Here is a 21829-nt window from a genome sequence, read left to right as displayed (position 1 = left end):
CACTCGGTCATAAATAGTATACTACACTAACACTGCCACTACCATTACTATACGGTATATAGGTACTACAACTACACTATACCAGAAACCTACTATATACTACTAAAACTATAGCTGTCGGTCCGGTTCCCACGGCCGTCGACGGTCGCCCGTCAGTAATCAGTATATATATATATATACTTTATATTGTATACAATATATACCTATACATACACGCACATGAACCAACATGTGCGTCGGAATTATAATATAATATAATAGACATCCCTCGGAGTAATTAACCTATCGCCCCTTTATATGCCCGCTACCTATGTAGAGGTACACGTATTATCGTCTATTATTACTATACATGTGTATCGTTGGCTTATACGGTATCCGGACACACACACACACACAAACACACATCACACACCACACACGATTGAGTCACCGGTTGACCGACCGACGACGGAAACTCAATTATACACGCGGCGTTATCTGAAGGAAGAGCTGTGGACCGGAAACTCGGCCGCGGATCTCTCACGTTGACTCCGCACCGGAACGTGCGCTTCGGCTGCTAACACCCCCACCCCACGTGTTAATGCCCATCATAGGTAGATGGGGTTGGACATCTGTTGTACCTGCACAGCGCCCGCAGAACCTATAATAAGCGACGGTATTTCGTTAAAAATAACGGTGGGGTGTGGGTGAGCTGTTGAATATCGCGCGAGACCGTTACGAAATTCGCATTTTACGAAAAACCGTTTTTTCCTCTAACAAACTATGGTGACAATTAACAGACTAGGTATAACAGCAGTTACATCCAAAATAGGAAACACACTGTACACATAACACGTTGTAATATATTTAATTAATATAACTATATTCGTTTAAAAAATAAACACCTTTACACGTCAGCAGCTACTGCCTACTAGTAATGAAAGTGGCAATGTGATAAATAAATAGTTTTAATAGTGTTTATTTGTTGCACTACGACTTCGAAAAGTCATAAGCACATATTACAATTATGTTTTAAAATTGATCGGTCAATCAATTATTATATAATATAGATACTAAAAATATGTTCACTTATAAATATATAATGGATCAATACTCAATACAGTTGATAATTATTATATTAGAAATACTTTAGATAATTATTAAAACAGCGAATCGCTTAAACCTCTTCATTAACAATATACGAATACATATAAACAGCGAAAAATCAAATATGTCTATAGGAATACGTTTATATTGTATTAAATATCTGAAATCGATTAGTAGCTGGTAAAAACATTTAACATTTATATGCAGTACACTGTACACAGTACATACACACACACGATCCTCCGCCTTTCATGCGAAACGAAAACATGACATAAAAATCGGTCAATCCGTTCGCGACATACCTGTATTACGTTAATCAGGACTTAGAAATGGGGTGACAATGGTGTCTATATATAAATGAGTATATGTAATATGTGGCGCCAAAATATTACGGTTATAGCGACGAATAAAAATTGTTCCATTTCTGTGTACCTATGTTATAATCTTTACCCGTTGTATTTTGTGTACATTATATATTTTAATAAAAGTACCTACCTATACAGAAAGGGGCGAAAGAAAATATACAAAAGACGAACAAAACATAATATATGCCCTGGGCATAACAATATGTGTTTTGTTCGTCTCGGGGTCCCACAGTAGGCGGGTTGCTATATTTTGCAATTATTATACCCTCGCGCGGCGGAGTGGTTTTTTGGCTCGTCGTCGTCATCGCGCGTTATAAGAACTACTTTAATGCGTATACATATTATTATGTGTATAGGTGCGCCATCATTAAATATACCCTTTGAATTTCGCTTGCTCTGTAACAATAATAATAATAATACGACAAAAAGTCACAGCTCTTTTATAATAATATTATATACCTATATACCTACACTGTAAACACAAAGGCGTGTAAAGTACAGTTAAACCAAAATAATACAGAAAACACTTTTGTCTGAAATGTAGAACGAATGATTTAAAAACAAAAAAAATAAAAAGTTAAAACACGAATTTAACTTTTAATTGAATGATTATGGTACAGAACAACAAAAATAAAATTATATTATAAAATGCAATAATATACAAAAAAAAACTTATTTCTAATTTATTGACAAGAATTAAATAAGGATTGATTACGTCTTTTTCCCACTTTTATGTTTAAAAGTGTAGGTTTAAGTTTAATATTTTCTTTTTTAAGTTATTTTAGCAAATGTGGAGTAATTAAAAAATGTTGGAATTAGTTATCAATGGGTTATGTAAATATTTAATAAATTTAACATACGTATCAACTTACTAAATTAAATATATTAATTCAATAATAATTTGTACATATTAAATTGTTTACCATCTCAAAAGATAAGTGAAATCATAATATAGATACATATATAACAATTCAAAATTATAATATTAAAATGTATTAATTATAAAAATAATACACCGGGTATAGAAAGATTATTTATACTCTATAAAATAATTGTAGCTCTACCATATATGCATAAGTATAATATTGTTCATCTACAAATTAAATGTTTTTATGTTTTTAACATAAATATTTCATTAAAATTTATCATAATATTATACAACATATTAAACCATATGATCCATTTCATATTGAGACTTGAAAGCTATCACGGAAGGTTTGTCTTTATCTCAAATTCCGAGATTAGGGTGTTTCAAGGCTTCGAAGTTGGCCGACCGAATAATAATTCTGTGTAATGTATAACTTGTGTTAATGTACTATACATATTATGATATTAATGAATATATTAATTTTGTTTTATATTTGTGTAAAAGTATTTCGTATAGAATATGAATCTCAGTAATAAAAAAAAAGTTTACCAAATAAAAAATAAAGTACATACACACGAAGGAAAATAACAGGTGTATGATAATATAGAGGTAGGTATACTATGAATGAAAAATACAGAATAGGTTTTCTAGTCAAAATAAAGTATACGAATTGATTTTTCGATAAAAATTATTTATTATTATTCAAATTGGATATCATACGTACATATAACTAGGAAATATATCATTTTAATTATAATACCATTAAGATTTGATGATTGTCATTTTTCACCAAAAACATGGACAGAATTTTCATCTACCAATTTCAGAACAAACTATATAAATTGTGAATCGTTTGATAAAAAACTTAATTTACAATTTATTTCCGCCCGCCCAAATATTTTTCTATTAACTGAAAAAGTTACTCAAATAGTAAAATCTGTTAACTATGAATGTATACCACATCATTTTTTTTTATTATTTATACTATTGGGTTTTATAAATACACAAATGTATATTTAGCACGATCAAATGATCCAAATGTCTTCTACGTTTCCTACATGGCTTATGTTTATCGAGTAATAAAAGCTGTTAGTTCGTGTTACCCGCGTAAACCATAATAAACAGTTAGGTAGCGATGAGTTAGGTCACAAATAATATGAATGGCGTATTTTATTACGTACGGGGTGGGTGGGTACGCGCGTATTATTATCACTTATCGGAGTATAAAATATAGGTATAGAATAAATTGTTATGCGCAAGGTACGCGCGCATAATGAATATATAATATTTATATATAGTAGTTATCGTAGCGATTGTGCGGCACAATCGCGGCGATTGTTGCACGCGTGCACAACGTGGGAACTCGCGCAACCGTGCGCCCCGTGCCATTATGTTTTGAAATAACCCAGCAGTATGGACCGGTTCGCTTTTGTCGGTGTTTTAGATCATTGCGCGCGTAACAGGCCGAAAATAAACGATTTTTTTGAATTTCGCTTTTCCGACGAAACGCTAACGGACACGTGAAACACGCCACGGAACCGTTCGGTAAAATTTTTCCGATGTATATTTTTGTGCGAGATCGACGTGCCGCAGTTGTACTCGTTGTGCCACTCGTCAGACGAAAATATAGGTAAAATAATATTATGTCATCGACGAACAATGACTCAGAAGATGACGATCCAAGGGTTCATTCGTCCGGGATGTCATCCTCTGGCCAACCCAGACGTTACGAGCTTTCGAAATCCGAATTGCGAAAGGTAAATATCATATCTAATTTTATGTTAACTATTCTCATTTGTTAAGTAATATTAACAGTTTTTTCAAAAGAATATATAATATGTCGCTGCAATCATTTTTCGTTTGTTAATTTCTTTTCTATTTAATTTAAAGTAACTATAATAATATTAAAAATAATTTTTGATAATTGATAATATATTTTTAATATGTATGTACATAAAAATAAAAATCAGGGAGTGGATTCATACAAATTTTATATATATTTATTTATTACATATATTTTTTTATTATTTTCGATGGGGGCAGAATCTTCAAGCCACCACTACGTATACCTTTGTATATAGTATATACCTAAGTTTCAAGTACTTTTACAAGATTGATTAAGTGCGAAATTTTTTTTTTATTTCTCCTGAAAGTTGTTTAATGTTTGAAAATAGTTTTGTTTTGATAAATATAGCTATTCAATTGTTATAATATTACAAATTAATATCTAGTTTAGTTATACTTATTTATTAACAGATCACGATACAATATTATATTAATACTTTGAACCTGTCTCAGAAAATAGAGATGTTACTATTAATAATTCTTAACTTAATACTATTCTTTTAATTAACTTTTATTTTATACTCATCAACAATAAAAAAAAAAAAACAATAATTAGTTATGAAAAAAATAGAACTTAAGACAGTTAAAATATGTATTACTTCAAATATTTTAATATTATATATTATAATAATTATATTATAACATTGATAAATAGGTATGTAAAACGGGGAATTTCAATAAATGACACTTGTTGAACATTTTGTTTCGATTACATTATTAAAAAAATTTTTAATAAAATTTGACTTGGAAATATATTTTTTTTTTAATTTAAAATTATTTAAATTAATGTTTTATGATACATTAATATTAAATTTAGTATTTTCTCTATTTTAGAACAATAAGCCAATTATGGAAAAAAAAAGGAGAGCCAGAATCAATCAGTGCTTGAATGAACTAAAAACACTTATATTGGATGCATTGAAAAAAGACGTAAGCTAATTATAATTTTTCATAATAAAATAAAAATACAATATTATATCAATATAAAAACAAACATTTATACAATTTTAGTAATGCCAGTAAATAATAATAAGGATCACTATAATATATATATAGAATAATATCAAATAGTAATAAAATAGTGTTTTTGAAGATGGTTTATACCATAAGAGGACGCAACACCCACATGCGTTGTCTCTTATCTCTGTCTTACAAGTGCGTGACAAGTATGCGAATTTACGCTCAGCAGATCACGTTTAGTTCTGTTAATTTAAAAATTAGAGTGAATCAACTTATTATGACACTTGATCGTAAGAACATTACCTATATGTTTGTAAGTTGATTTTTTACGATTTTTCGGTTTTTAAATGAGTTATGACTGTTATGAGCATTTTTAATTTACGCTATATTATATACGCTTAAATTGCTAAAAAATTGAACTATCGTAGAAACCATTCTACAAACATAGGAAATGTTCTTACCATCAGGCTTATAATAAGTTGATTAACTCTAATTTTTAAACTAAAAGAGCTAAACGTAATCTGTTGAGCGTAAATTTGCTATATTATATACTTGTAATAGACAGAAACAACACAGCGGGTGTTGCGTCCTCTTAATATGATAAATGATTGATCTTGGAAATATTAATAATTTAAATCTTATTAATATTTCCATGTATCAAAAATATTTTTTTTTCATTTTATCACAGTAATTTTTGAGTATTTTAGTCCCATATATTGTGTTTTTCAACTGACTTCATATCTATTTTCTTTTTATCATTTTTAGTCAATAGTCATAACAAATTACGAAATTTTTATCGTTTTGAATTCACAAAATGTTTTATATTTTATAGTTGACACTCGTCAATTGACTGTTGTTATGAGAATTTTGTCAGTTTTATTTTTCAATATCCAAAAAATTAATATAGTTATATCTATTAATAATGTGAATATTTATAATGAATAATGAATAATATATTAGTTTTAACCATATGTTTATAACTGTATTTAATACTTTCCATAAGCAGAATAAAAAAAAATGATTTTTTAAATATTATATGTAGGTATAAAACAGAAAAACACAATTGTGTAATAATATTCCATTTTAAACATAACCACGATCTAAAAAATAAGTTATTTGATTTCAAGGATTATACGCTCTCTTGATTATAATATTATATAGTATATAAACATTCAATTGTCGGCGTTATATTATTATTATATTTATTTTTTGCAATGTCCCCGTTTTTTTTATAAATATATTCTTGTTATTTCTACTGAATTTGGTATCATCGTGTATTATCGTAACATTCTTGCTGTCAATTCGTTATTCCATAAAGTGACAAGTAGAAGGTTCAATTTGTTAAGGGAAAGACGTGGCTTATAAGATTTAATCAACATGGAATATAAATTTTACTGTATATAGTTGGATATTGAATATATTTATATTTAAAATGTATTGGTTTGTACAGTTATAATATGCAATACATGCGATTTATTAATATTTATATATTATGTAATTTTAATGAAATGGAAAAAAAATGAAACTTAAATCATATAACACAGCTACAGTTAGATAAGATAATCTCTAAAATATTTATCACGTTTCGGGTACTCTGTAGACTATAGTACAGATGTATGTTTAAATGTTTTTACATTGTACCTGCGCAAATACCTAGGTTAAGGCTATACAGATGGACGATATTTTTTAGGCGCGTAATCACGTAATATATAATATATACAGAGTGATACACAAAGTATGATCACACCTATTTTTTAAATTTAATAATGATTTTTGGAATTTTTGAATAAACTTAAGGACCTTATTTTTAAATTCTTGAGATTTGTTGTATTACTTAAGGAGTGTCCTTGTAGTCACTAGTAATATAAATTTCTGTTGTTCAAATGAGAACCTCTGTTTTTACAGTAAATTATTTAGTGAATAATATTTAAAAAAATATAATATACCCAATTCAAATTTTTAACGAGTAGTTTCTTATTTAATAAAATATTTATATTACGGATAATAGTCCTTAAAAATGGTTTTACAAAAATACAAAATATAATATGTAATATAGGATTTATAGTATTTATTATACTTGGACCATTTTTAAATAAAATAATATTATTGCAATATATTAAAAGGCAGTTAAATTGTTTATTGAAGTTTGAATGGGGCGTCAGAGCTCAATTTCAAACAAGATAGACACTGGTTGTACCCATATTTTGTTATATTATTTTACTTATGCGCATATGGTTGATGTCAATATTGAAAATATCATTATATAATATATTTATAGCCAGCAAGACACACAAAGTTGGAAAAAGCGGACATCTTGGAAATGACAGTGCGGCACCTGCAGTCGTTGCACCGGAGTGGCAGTACCAGCCGAACATTGGCTCCGGCCGCCTGTCCAACCGTTGAATCATCGCTGTCGCCTTCATCATCGACCGCGGCTTTAACGGCGGTAGTCGTGCAAAAGTTTCAGACGGGTTACCAGGAGTGTGCTGGCGAAGTGAATCGATTCGTCGACCGGTTAGACGGGGTGGACGAAGACATCAAAAAGAGGTTGATGTCACATCTGGACTCGTGCGTGGCCAAAATGAGGTATGTCGCCGCGGCCGCAGGCACGACGCCCCCTCCACCGCCGCCGCGTCCACTCGTCAACAATAATAATTACTCTTTGCACCATCGGCTCGACCTGCAAGTTGCAACGGCGACAGCATTAGCCGCAACCGCGTCGGTCCCGATGTCAAGCGGTCTACCGGTTTTGCAGCAATCGCTGATCAGAGACTTGACGCCACCGACCGTACCGCCGCCATCCGTCCCGCCACCATCGCTGCCAAAAGTCGGGCGTTCCCGGACGAGCGCGTTCACGGCGGTACATGGCCAGCTTCCGTCACCGGATGTCGGTTCAACGCCTTTCGTGTACTGCGACGAACCGGACGTGTCATCGACCAGCTCGTGGGCCGAAGACATGGCAGCGGCGGCAGCTGCCCAGTACCCGCCGCTTGATTTTTCGATGAAAAAAACTGTGGTCGGGTGCAGCAACAAGAGGCCCCTGGGCGATATACCGGTAAACGTTCCTACGGCCAACGCGTCGTCCTCGCACAAGCAGTCAGCGGTGGCGCCGTCAAACGGCGACGGCCCTACGGTTGCGCGTGTTCGCAGGCCGGAAGCCGCGGCCGCCGCAGTCAGACCGTCCGACGGTCCTGATTCCGACCCCAACATGTGGAGACCCTGGTGACGCCATCCGCGTCGTGTTTCTGATAGTATACACTGCAGCTGTAGTGAAGGTAGCGGCGATGTTTTCAGTTACTTTTCGCCGCAGTGTTGGGTATTTAGTTACCCTCGTTACATGCAAGAATGCGTCTTCGTGCATTTCGTTGCAAAATTTATATTATTCTTGTACAACTTGTATTTCTATATATTATATAACGGAGTTATATTATATGTACTTTTAATGATACACGGTGACTTCGCGAATTATTCCGTTTATATAGTGTATAACACAAAACTAGAAAGACGTATGTGATATCTCGTATTTAAATTTAAAATATTTTCATAATATATAGTTGTTGAAAAAAATAAAATAAAAAGACGCTTTTGTGATTCCGGATTTTACTAATTGTTATACTTTCCAACTACAACAGTGGCGATCAAAGAATTTAGTCACGGGTAGGGCTGATCTTTTGACATTCAAATATTATTGATCAATAAAAATAGAATTTAAAGATTATATAGATCGATTTGATTTATTATTTAATAACCAAATGTATATAAATTAGTAAAATGTGTTTTTATTTTATTTTTGTCGATTCATCTACCTAAGTTGGGGCTATATTCACGAGTCCACGACAGACAGTCATTATAGCTAAGCCATCCGCTAGCTAGACTCTTAGATTAACATAATAACTAAATCATTTATAAAATACATCAACATTTTATTATATTATTTTTTACTAACTATAAAATAAAGAAAGAAAAACTTAAAAATTATAATATGAATTATATAAATGTTTTATGATTGAACTGTTCAATTAATAATTATTTTATATACATATATATATATATTACTTTAACCTAAAGTAAATGTTGTAAGTAACAGTATTTACCTTCACCAAAGCTTAAAATTTTTTGTATCAAAAATTGTTAATTAATATTCATATTTTATCAGACCACAAAAAAAAGTATTCATATTATTTTTAAAAAAAATATATCTTTGATACAATATTATAATATTATTATAAATATTAAAAACATTTATAGGGATATACTCCCAATCATCTCTCTTCCGCCGTTTGACCGGCCCTCACTCATGTTACTATTAACTTGGTTACATCTCAAAAGTAACTTACCAAAAACCACTAATAATATAAACGTATATGTTATGTCGTTTCTTACGCGAAAAACTGTGTTACTAATTTTAGATCTCTAGAATTACTTATGATGATTTCGTGGATTTCGTGTTCAACGCTTGGATATGATTATTACATACGTAATATTTTATTATATGCTATTTATATGTTACCAAAGATTTTTATAGTTATATAATACGCCCTTCTTATTTACGACTTTTAATTAAGATACATTATATTTTATTATATTGTTTTATCCGCGTTCTTTCTTTCGGCACTTTTTTAATATTATATTATAATTTCTATGTACCTGTACGCCTTTACTTAGATTATGTTTTTATAATATTCTTTTCATTCTACTTTTGTAATTCCGTGTAAAGATTTGCTTACAACTTTGTTAATTTATTATACGGTGTCAGGCATTATCTGTCATGAACATCAGCTTAATTTATCAAACATTATATTTAAAATACTATAATTATATTTTACTTTTGTTCTTATATGTTCGTTTTATTTTTATACATGTATTTATATTTGTAATTATTAGTTATAAATACGACAATTTTTTTGAATCGTATTTCATTTATTTTTCATTTTTTTTAAATGTTTTTTTTTTGACGAAGAAATAATAATTTTGAAATTATATTAACCTGTATTAAGCAAATAATGAGTTAACAGTTAATATTTGTATCATCTCAATGCACAAAAATAAATGAAAGGATAATAAATAAAAACAAGTCTAAAATTTCAAAATTGTTAAATTAATTTTTTATTTATATACTATGTATGTATATTTTATATGATACTTATAAAACATACAAATTAAATATAATATTAACATATCTATGCCAGGCAGTGTAGTTATGATATTGATATAGTGAAGATGTGTCTATAGTTTATACTAATAAACCAACATTTTCAGATCATTAACTGATCTGTACCGACATTAGAAAAATAATCTGAACATAACAAGAAATATATTATATATTAATAATCACAGATCACGAAAAATATTTCTAGCTCGCTGAAAGAATATCAAATTGCGTTACTATAAAATTAAGCAGTGATGTCAATAAAGACCGTAAGTATATATTATATGTATACATAATAAAAAATGATGGTCGTGAACCTTATTATTACATTTTCTAAAACGGTAACTTTTTTATAATAGGTTTTGGAAATAATTCAAAACAGTTAGATGACGTTTTATATTTCTTTCTGGCGTACTTTACGTTAATGTATAGGCAGGTTTTTTAAATGCTGGTAATTCATTATCCATTTACGTTTTTTTTCTGATTTCATCACGTAGACATCGGATCGTAGTAAATAAATTGATGAAGAAATCGAATTGTGCTTGAGTCAAAAAAATAATAATAATAAATGAAAGTTTGTAAAGCGGTTTTGTACTTAATCTTCTATGACATCCCATAGCATTAAAGCCGCATCCGTTCCACCGACTGTCACCACGTTTCTATCGTTATACAAAAATCTAGCGCTCGATACTTGTCCACTATAAACCTTCTCTTCGTTGTATTCTGATTTGGTAAAAATACACGGATGTCTGCAAATTAAATTTAAATGACTCATTAGGTGCGTTTAGTGGTGTGTGTATACCTTAATGTGAATTTAAAATGTAATTAAAATTAACTAACAGTTTAGAATTGTATTTAAAGACATACATATGAAAATATATACTAGGTAATATATTCTGATTGTGTACCTAAATAGTCTGAGATACCCATCTGTATCTCCGGTTATAAAAAGATCATGGGCTGCTGATCTGTTGGCAGTGCTTATCATTGATGAAGTTGGATAATATCTATTGTGCCAAATACCTATAATGAAACATAACGAAAATTATAAACAATCAAAATTATTAACGGTAACTGGTAAATTTGTTTATTAATCAAATCATAATATTCTTTCAAAATCTCAAATTTCTTCTTTAAAATATAAAAACCGCTAGATAATCATACGAGCTGACAACTTAAAATAAGTTTTTATGAGGTATTAACAATAATTATAGGAAAATTATACAAAATCAGAAATTCTCTCCATTGGTTAACGGTTTAAGTTTAAATATTTTTACATAATTATAATAATATAATAATTTTTTTAAATAACATACAAAAATATACATATTCATACTATTTATAATAATTTACACTGTCAAATTAAATGGTTATATAGAAAATAACTAAATATTGACTATATAATTACTAAAGGTGTTTATTTGCGTAATTTTCATTAAAAATAATCGTAACTCTTTCCAAAAAAATTAAGCAATTAAATGTTCAACATAATAGAAATGATTAATCTATCTTGACTGACATGTATTATATTAGATAACTTCAGGTACAGTTATTTTGAATAAAAAATAAAACATGTAAGTTGATTTTTAATTTTTTAATTTCATATTATAATAAATAAACATTAAAAATAAAATCAAAACTCATAGAAACATAATTAATATAAAATAAAGTAAAGAATGAGAAGAAATTAATATTATAAATGAACACTCAATTATTATAACCTTCTAGTGAATAATTAAATTAATTTAAAAAATATAATTACCAGAAACTAAGTAGCCTATAGTTGCGTTATATGTGTACCATTTAACGTCCTTCATTGCAGATGCACTTTTTTCTTGTATCAATCCTTTGACGTCCCCTAAATTAGTAATTATAAATATTTTATAGAATGCAAGATATTTTCATATTTTTTTAGTTACGTACAAAAAACTAGGTCATATTCGGCAGTTACTGTTTGTAGATAATTTCCATCCGTACTCCAGTCTAAATGCACCAATGGTTGAACTCCTCTAATTTTATTCGATTTTTTGAACGTGAATCCGTCTCTACTTACTCGATAGAGATATACACTACCATTTTGAGAACCAACGGCTATTGTATCACCAGCTAAAATCATTTAGTTTTTATTAATATATACATCGATTTGTTAAATAATTAAATTAATGAAATGACAAAAACATACAATTACTATTAAAACTCAATATTAATAGGCAAGTTGTTGAAAATGTATAATTATATTATATTTATTTTATTTTGTACCTGGATTAAAACCCATACACGTCAAGGCAGAACCACACACTCGAACGCTTGACACCACAGACCCATTTTCAGCATTTAAAATAATCAAATATCCTTCCACTGAACCAGCCACAAGAGCAGTACCAAATGGATGAAAGGTAAGTGATACACAGTCATATGCAATCTATAGAGACATAACTTATATATATTTCAAATATTAAAAAAATAAATAGGAAATATATTTTAATATTGGATGATTTAATAAGTTTAAAAAGTATAATATTTAAATTATTAAAAAAAAAATAATATAATTATAAAATAAATCAGTTATTTATAAAGGATAATAGATAACAATCCTATGAATATTAAGTATTGTAACTGTCAAAATATGACGTATAATATATGAATAATAAAAACAAAAATAAAATTAAACAATTCTTGTGATGTTAGTTTTTTTTAACTAAATAGTTTATTGATGAGTTCACTAGCCCTAAATTGTGTTTAAAATGAAAATTGTCTAAATAATAAAACATATATTTTGTTATGCGTAAAATATATTTTATAACTTATAGATGACAGATGTTGATCTATAAACAGTTTTTTTTATATATATAAATAATAATCATACAGACAGGTTTTTAAGATTAAATAATTTGTCACAGGTGCCCAACAATAAATAATTATTTAATTAACAATGAATTTTATGATAATATATTGTGTACAATACATACTTGAGTACTCCATAGTAAAGCATGTCTTTTCCAAAGACTTATATTTTTATCGTAACCCGCGGTGGCAAAAAGTTCATCGTCCGGATGAACTGCTAATCCCCATAATTGTTTACTATGGCCGAATACTATCTGTAATACATTTGTAAATGATATATACATTTGAGTAAGTCTAAGTCTTTTTATCAAAATCTCACTCTATTAAATCTTCTTTGCATTGATCCTTCTAGAATATGATTTTTTATCGTTCCTACGTATATGTTACCATCATTCCTCCCTGGCCGTTGAGGGTATAGACTTCTTACACCACCATAAACTTCAGTTAACTATTAAAATAAATTTGTTAAGCGAAATTGTCTTTAATTTATCTAATCATAAACTTCATACTTTCGTTTCAGTTATCTTGTTGTAATTTTGTAATGAATCCCAAGCTATAATTTTACGGTCTTTTTCACCCCCAGACAATAGAGTTCCTTCCGGTAGCATTATAAGAGCATTTATGCCTTTGTTGTGTGCCTAAAATAACCACAGTAACAGATATCTAAGAAACACAAACCAATTTAATTGATATCTACCTCGAATTCCATTCTGACATAATACGCGCCATCGCTGTCTACAGAATAAATCGTAATAAATCCATCGCCATCCGCCGTAATTACGTCCCCTTCTTGTTCGAACTGTAAACTGGTAACTACCGTCCTCGAAGGCTAATAATGAGTACATTTGTAATTTAAACCAATTTATTTTAAAAACAACTTTTAATATATATATATATATATTACTGCTTTTATGATATCAATTTTCTCGAAAAATCCATCTTTCCGCCTGGTCCAAAACGTTAAATGACCTTTTCCATAAGTTATCATTAAATTGTCATCTAAAGGGTGAAAAGATGCACCTAGTATGTCTTCAGTTTGCATCGTCTACAACGAGTTATAAAAAATTAAAAACAACAAATATTATACTTAATACAATTGCCTAGAACACAAAAATAATGTTTTAATATACTTACAGCTACTTTACCCAATAAATGTCCCCATTGCCATTGCCAAACAGATAACATTTTTTCTCTTCCACAATCGACAGCTAATAAATAATTTCCTCCAGTCTAAAAATAAAATAATTATTTTATTTCTTATTTGTGTATGTTTATATATGAGTCAATTATTAGCTCGCTCTATGATCGTGATGCAAATCATATGTCATTTATACATTTTTTTCTGGGAACTTTACCAAGTAGGTATAATAATTTAATACACTACAATATATTAAGATTATTATACGTGCTCAATTATTTGCGTTATATTGTTCTCCCACGTTTCTACTATAATTTGTCACTGGTTGGTATAAACACACATTATGATAATTATAATTTAAATAATTTTTTTGGATTAAAATATTAAAAAATAAGTGTTAAGTATAAGTTTATAAAATGGGAATTAAATAATGTATATAATATGGGATGTATAACCTGGAATGTTAATTTATTTTGTATTCCAAATTATATCATTATTATACAGACTATTATCTCTCTAATAAACTAGTACTTTGCTTATTATATATTTTAGATTCTTAGCGGAACAATAAATTTATGATTTTACGATTATGTGTTTTTTTTAATTTTTTCCCTTTTTTTTGTATTATATTTATTTTAGTAATTATGTAAAATCATTATAACATACGAGTTGAGAAAATGCTAATGCGCTGACTCCTTCTTCAAATTCGCCATTGCCAACTATGTACAGAGTATACAGAGTTTCGGGGCTCCAAATCCTAATGTGAGCCTGTGTCTTTCGTGTTCTGCCGGCTTTTTGAGCCGAAGCTACCATCTCCTTAGAAGGATGTATATCCATACTGTAACAAAAATAATAATTGAATAAATTAAATATATTTTAAATTAAAATATTTTAGATACTCCAGGTTGTTTTTAGTACCATTGAATATCTTCAGTATGTCCAATATAATGTCTTTGTGATTCTTCATCCCTATCATAAAGTACAGCTACAGCCGCGACGTAATACAAAAGTTCTCCGGTAGGCAATACCCACAGGTTTCTTTTTGTATCGATGCCTCGATAACCATAACTATTTAACTCTGAAGTGAAGGAATAATATTAAAATTATTTATTTATTACTTATACGTGTGATAATATCAATGTTTTGATTAAACATTAGTTATAATAAAGTTATATAAGTTAAATCTCCAAAATAATTAAAATTTAATAATAATTAATGGTATGATGCTAACAAATTGTTTCCATTTTTTTTTTAACAGATACGGCCAATATTATACCTATATAAATTTATATTGTTAAAGTAATTTACAATAATAATAATATTATTGTGATAAATAAATAACAACTTCATAACGATATAACGTTTCAGTAAGTTTTACTTAAATTAAACCAAACAATTGTCGAGTATATATTTAAAAAACATTACTTACAATACATTTGGTTTAACTTGTATAATAAACTTTATATATAATTTAATATTTTTGAACAATTTATTTTATTTTACTTCGTATATATTGATATTACATAAAAGGATACACCCAATTTAAAGTTAATCTTTTGTCTGGCGGTGAATCATCTGCAGGAGAATGGACCATTGGAGGGAAAAATGTTTTTCTTGTCCCTCTTATTTGCACGCGTATTGGTTCTTCTTTCATCACATCCAAAACCGTATAATCTTAAATGTAAAAATAGGTAGTTGTTTTATCAACTGTATAATAGCTTAGTTTACATCAACATTTTTACCTGGAGGCACTTTAACAATATCTGTATCAGCTGCATATAGTGCACGAGGTCGGCTTTTACTTCTCGCTCTCCTTTGCTTTTCCGCCTTTGTAGGAACTGTATTTATAATCGGTTCAACCGCTAATGCCCCTCTGGATCTTGACCTTCTAAATGGCGGCGATAGTACACGTGACTCCGACGTAATATAAAATGTATCCACGTCCGAAAATTCATTTCTCAGTTGAGAAAAACTACGAACCTAAATCAGTTTTTTTTTTGTTTAAAATAAATGTACCAGGAAAACAGTCATTGCTTATTACTTCTTGATTAGACACGGTTAACATGCGTTTAGCATTGTTCATTTTGAGCACATGTCCTAAATCTTCAATGACCTCTTCAAAAGGTTGGGTGGTTCTTAAATTAAGTAGAACGCGACACTAAAATTATAAAATAATAAATTCATAAATAAATAAGTTTTGTATAATATTTAAAGCATTTTTAATACGTAAAAAAAATAAGTGCTAGTTGTTTATTGGTAATAATATCTTAAAATTGTAAAACAAAAAAATAATATAATTTTTAACTAACTCATAACCTATTGCGAATATTGGATTTTAATTTGTATTGGCGTTAATATTAATTAACCTATATTACCCATTGATTGATTACGTTATATTGTCTTCAATATAAATATATTAAACACACTGAAACGTTTCAGTTTGGATTTACCGCTGGTGATAACAATAGAAAAAAGCGGGGACAAGCTCTGCTGTATATGTATAATCGAGATGGGGAGTAGGTATGTGTTAAATTTGAATGCAATGACAGGTATCATTGTATACGAAAAACGATTCTGAACGGAGTTGATTTGTCAGTCTAGGATAATTAGTAGGATATTATGTTATATTATTACCTATATTTAAATTGTAATATATCGTTATTTTTACGCGATTACGTAAAAAAATTAAATTTTATACGCTCATACATTTTTTTCTAAAATGACGCTAGAATTTTTTTTACAGTTACATGAAGGAAAACTTATGGATAACCTTGTATTGGGTTTTTTAACCTTAGGTATAAATCACAAAAAAAACTTGAAAATTCCTTGCAAATTTTCGCGATTTTTATATATTTTGTAAACATTTAAACTTTAAATGCTTATAAACAAAAATTGTGACTAACAATTTTTTATTTTTTTTACTACGATAAATACAACTTGTAATAAACCTTGTATTCAATTTTAAAGATTTTTTGGATTGTCAAATTTCAAAAAAAATACTTAGAAAAATCGAAAATTTCAATTGTCTATAAATATAGCGTAAAAACTCAAAATATTTTGAAAATTTGATCATAAATAGATAACGGAAATATAAACATTTGGTAAAAATTTCAAGTATATACAATGATTCATTTTTGAGTTAAAGCAAAATAAAAAATCGATTTTGTCAAAAACCGATTATGCGTAAAAATCATTGTAAAATCATACATTATCAATACATTCCTCACTTTGTTCAGAATCTAAAATGCGCTTTACTAAATAAATTAATTTTTTTTTGATACAACATAAAATATTATGAATTTATGATGTTATTAATTTCGATTTTTATTTAAATATTAATAAAAAAATTACAAGTCACTGGTTTCTACAAATATACGAGCAATGTTTATTTTCAGTAATTAAGCTCGTAAGTATATAATTAGCTTCAGGATTTTAATAAACGTACTTATGCGTTATAAAACTTTAAAACTCTAAAATTAATCTTTCAAATTATAAGCATGGCTATTAATAATTATTCTTAAAATTTCCTTATATTACTTATATTATACGGTTATTCTTATTACTTATTTATATTATAAAATAATTTTGAAAGTCGTACAAAAATTAAAAACTATATTCAATATGTTTAAAACATAACTTCGTGTGTAATAAATAAGAATATTAGATATTATAAATATTTTTTATATTATTTATATTTATGAAATTATTATTATCATTGTTAGTTTTTTTTTTATAAATTACTAACAGGCGTTCAGGTTATGCAAAACAGGTGCATGCGTGTATAGGAGTTTTGTAACAATAATAATATATACAGTAGATGTTTACTACATTAAAGCAGGTTAAAGTTCAATATCGTTGTATAGCTAATTATATTTTGTATCAAAATATTATTCTTCAAGGTCACATTTTAACTGAATAACTTAAAAACTTAATATTAACTTTTATGCTATACAACTGCAACTTCGATTAGACCTACAACTTATTACTAGTACTAATTAAAATTTTTAGAATAAAAATAAAGTATAATAGTCATATTGTAGTATGTACATATTTTAATTTCATAATTTTTTTTTATATTATATATTAAGTTTTGCTAGTGATTATTAAAAGTTCTAATAGTTTGTATATAGTTATATTTTATACATAGGTTATTTTTTTTTCTGATTAGAATTTTTTAATAATTCTGATAAATTAATACGAATATAATTTTTTTTCGTTACCAACATTTTTTTTTAATAAAGACTTAAGTAATAATAGTCTTGAATGCTTTTATAATTTTTTCATACTGAATTTAGAATCACTAAAATTTAAATATATATTAACATCAATCAAATTTTTATTAATTACCTATTAAAGATTATTTTGCCATTTTCCAAAAAAAATTAAATTTGGTTCATTGTATTAAATTTACATTATAAAGTGTAATCTATAAATAAATTCTTAATTAATTATTTTATTTGTTATTTTTTTGTAATTATTACAAATTGAATAATTATATTAGTTATATTTTTAATTGTTTTGCTAAATATATAGATAATTTAGAAAAATTAAAATAAATTATCATGTTTATTTTTATGATCTAAAAGTGTAGTACTGTAAATTTTCCACCATTTTATTATTCATACCATAACGTAAAACAATAGTTTTTAGTAAAATCTAATACTTGAAAAGTGGTGAATGTTACTTTACAAATGACAATGACTTATATAAGTTTAAATTTTAATTTCAAAGACAGGATTTTAAATTCAAGATAAATTGATTGATACTTCTCTATAATTAAATCAAACCTTATTAACGTATAAAATAATTTGATCTTTAATAATACAGTAAGTCTTAGGGTTGCTATTTATTTTACAATTAATTGTTTTAAATTTAGAGTATTATAATTTATAACTATTTATATTAAAGATTGAATTATTAATAATTTAGCTAATTGAACTGTATCTAATATATTTCGAAAATCTTAACAATATATTGTATGAGCTTTTAATATCTTAAATTACTATAGTAAATGAGTTCCACATCGAGTTTCTCTAAAATTTAAGATTATTGAATACAATGAAATATGGACAATTCTTACAATCAGTTTTTTTATTTTATTGTTTTTAACTCATATTTTAATATATATTTTGTTATTGTTACCTTTTAGTTTTATTTTTTTTTAATCTTAAATTGCGCATTTTTAGAATATTAAAACATATTATAATGAAAATTAAAAATTACGATGAACGGTTTAGAAAAAAATGTAATATTAAAATTCAATGCTGACCTGTACTGTGTGATCGAAATTGTTAATAATCCTTATAACTCTAGTTGTAGATGATTTGGTTATATTAAGTCCTGAAGTAGCTGAAGTCAACTCGTTAGCATCAGCTACTGATTGCTTCCTACTCATGGACGATTGCCTCGACCAACCCGAACTTGTAGTCGGGGCAGTTGTGGAGTTCCAACTACCAGATTTTTTACCGTAGTTTGCATTCTATAAAAAAAAAGTTAAAACAATTATACATATCACTTATCTTTTATATAATACTAATGATGAAAATAACTTCAAAATATAAAACGTATATAAAAAACAGTTAATATCTGCAGTTAAGTAGACACAAATTGCAATAGAATTTTTACATTACACAAAATATCATTATGATAGTTTAGATTTTACTTTACCACATTCGTTTATTATTGCTATAATTTATTTAAATGTTTCATTGACAGCGGCTAAAATATGGGACAGGGAAGTTAATCCCTCCAAAATTAGAATCTCTACCGAAAAACATTAGTCAAACATAGGTATTTAATTAATAAGCATTTTAAAATAACACTTTGAGGCTTGAGATTCTAGTATTATTTTCTGTTTGCATTATTGCTCATTCAAATATATAAATCGTATATATTATATCGTTAAAATGTACAACAAATTTAAAAATGCTTGTCTTCGGCACTAAATTCTCATCTACGGTAGGTATCATATATTACGTAGGTATATTAATTGTTATGTGCCAAAAAAATATTGAAAAGACATGGTTTTATGTAACAATATGGTATACTCGTACAAAGTTAATTATTTATACAAAAACAATTACATACGTCATTGCTTTGTGGTTCAGTGACAAATCTATAAGACGTTTCCATAACGCGATCGAACCACCACTTTTACTACATTGTGCTACCGCGACGGCAGTCGAAAAAATACAACGATCGAAAAATTATCAGTATTTCGAACAAAAACTTCATCGCGCACGTGAGTTAGGTTTGATCTTAATAATAATGACGATATTATTATGTCTACGATACAGTCGGGCACGTAAATTACCACTGTCTGAAGAAAAATGATTTAAACCGTTTTTATTTTAGCGAGCATTCGGCCACGATGCGTACACAATAATTAATTTATTGATTATAATAATAACAATAAGACGTAAGAATATAACATCATATTTATCCGCAGTGTTGTGTACCTGTTCGGCGTGCTCGGCGATGGACGAGTGCAACACGGTGAACGCGACTGCCATTCCATTGGTGTGCGAGAAGGCTGCGCCGGGCGGAAAATTAAAAAGCCCACGCCAATGACCTCGACGGGAAATATATATTACATACAGGAGAAGTATGTATCATATAATTATTTTTATACGCGATACGTTTTACGGATATGTATATAAGTGTGTGTGTGTGTGTGTGTGTGTGTGACGATACACTGAAAATAAGTGATTTTAAACACGATGATTGCGTATACTTTTTATAAAATATTATATTATAAACGACTTAACACAACGCGCGCGATGTACGAAACACCACGATTTGCACGGCGAAAGCACGTCGATTTTAATTTCGAGCAAACCGTTGCGATAATGATATCTTTTTCTAAACGTATAATGTTATAAATGTGCGATGTATTTCCAGCAGCAGTCTCACGAGGAAGTCTGTCTTCGACTGCTTTGCGCGTAAATATACGACCCGCACGATTGCTGTTTAATATTATGATAATATCGCGGTTCTATAACAGACGGACGGTGGCGTCAAGGTCTGGGGCGCGGTGGTCAAGACAGTGTTTACGATATTATGCATATACACGTGTATAATGTACGCGCATACCCCGAGCCCTTGACCATCTTCGCGCGCACCAATTTTACGACTGCAATTATACACAACACCGCACCGCTCATCCGACCCCTATGACCTCCCACTGACCATCCCCCACAAAAACCTACCCTTTCCTCGACTCGATCGGTAAGGTGCTATATTTGCGTATACCTACGCTTAGGTAGGATGGTACATCGGTAGTATATATAATACATATTATAATATACGATTGAGGTAGGTACGTATATTATATTCTCCTGTAGCGAACTCCAACGCTCACCCCGCCGTTTGATAATTACCATACTTATTATTATTATAATTTTCGCAGACATGCAAACGCCATACCGTATATTTATTATAATATGATTATTGCGTATATTGTTTTCGCGCGGGTTCGTCGGCGGAGAGGTGCGCTTCCGGTCATTGTCGCGTGGATATGATGTTTTTCGCCTGAAGGGCCCAACACCACCGCGATAATAAAATACGCACACACG

At 28.8% G+C, this 21829-nt stretch overlaps 2 protein-coding genes across 4 annotated transcripts in view; one reads left to right on the top strand and one right to left on the bottom strand.

Annotated features, from left to right (window-relative positions):
• The first annotated feature begins 3636 nt into the window (after positions 1–3636).
• On the top strand, positions 3637–10214 carry LOC132931970 (protein deadpan-like). The gene is made up of 3 exons (XM_060998114.1): positions 3637–4076; positions 4999–5094; positions 7403–10214. The coding sequence occupies exons 1-3, from the start codon at positions 3963–3965 to the stop codon at positions 8348–8350; spliced, it is 1158 nt and encodes a 385-aa protein (XP_060854097.1). The 5' UTR covers positions 3637–3962; the 3' UTR covers positions 8351–10214.
• Positions 10207–21829, bottom strand: part of LOC132931969 (echinoderm microtubule-associated protein-like CG42247) — a 26703-nt gene continuing 15080 nt past the window's right edge. Inside the window, exons 1-18 of one of the 3 annotated variants that reach the window (XM_060998112.1) lie at positions 20714–21341; positions 19525–19734; positions 16297–16413; positions 15998–16235; positions 15791–15929; positions 15174–15323; positions 14922–15093; positions 14252–14347; positions 14022–14162; positions 13815–13946; positions 13627–13755; positions 13437–13565; positions 13243–13371; positions 12533–12695; positions 12197–12379; positions 12036–12131; positions 11182–11296; positions 10207–11022 (exon numbers count right to left, since the gene is read on the bottom strand). In XM_060998112.1, coding sequence (XP_060854095.1) covers positions 10869–11022; positions 11182–11296; positions 12036–12131; positions 12197–12379; positions 12533–12695; positions 13243–13371; positions 13437–13565; positions 13627–13755; positions 13815–13946; positions 14022–14162; positions 14252–14347; positions 14922–15093; positions 15174–15323; positions 15791–15929; positions 15998–16235; positions 16297–16413; positions 19525–19734; positions 20714–20767 — 2547 coding nt within the window. In that variant the 5' untranslated portion in view covers positions 20768–21341 and the 3' untranslated portion in view covers positions 10207–10868. Of the gene's footprint in view, positions 11023–11181; positions 11297–12035; positions 12132–12196; positions 12380–12532; positions 12696–13242; positions 13372–13436; positions 13566–13626; positions 13756–13814; positions 13947–14021; positions 14163–14251; positions 14348–14921; positions 15094–15173; positions 15324–15790; positions 15930–15997; positions 16236–16296; positions 16414–19524; positions 19735–20342; positions 21342–21829 lie in introns of those variants that run through there. The other 2 variants (XM_060998113.1, XM_060998111.1) reach the window with 2 other exon arrangements.

This window comes from Rhopalosiphum padi, chromosome 1, assembly GCF_020882245.1.
Source record: "Rhopalosiphum padi isolate XX-2018 chromosome 1, ASM2088224v1, whole genome shotgun sequence".
Classification (NCBI taxonomy): Eukaryota; Metazoa; Arthropoda; class Insecta; order Hemiptera; family Aphididae; genus Rhopalosiphum; species Rhopalosiphum padi.
This window is presented reverse-complemented; position numbering and strand designations above follow the sequence as displayed.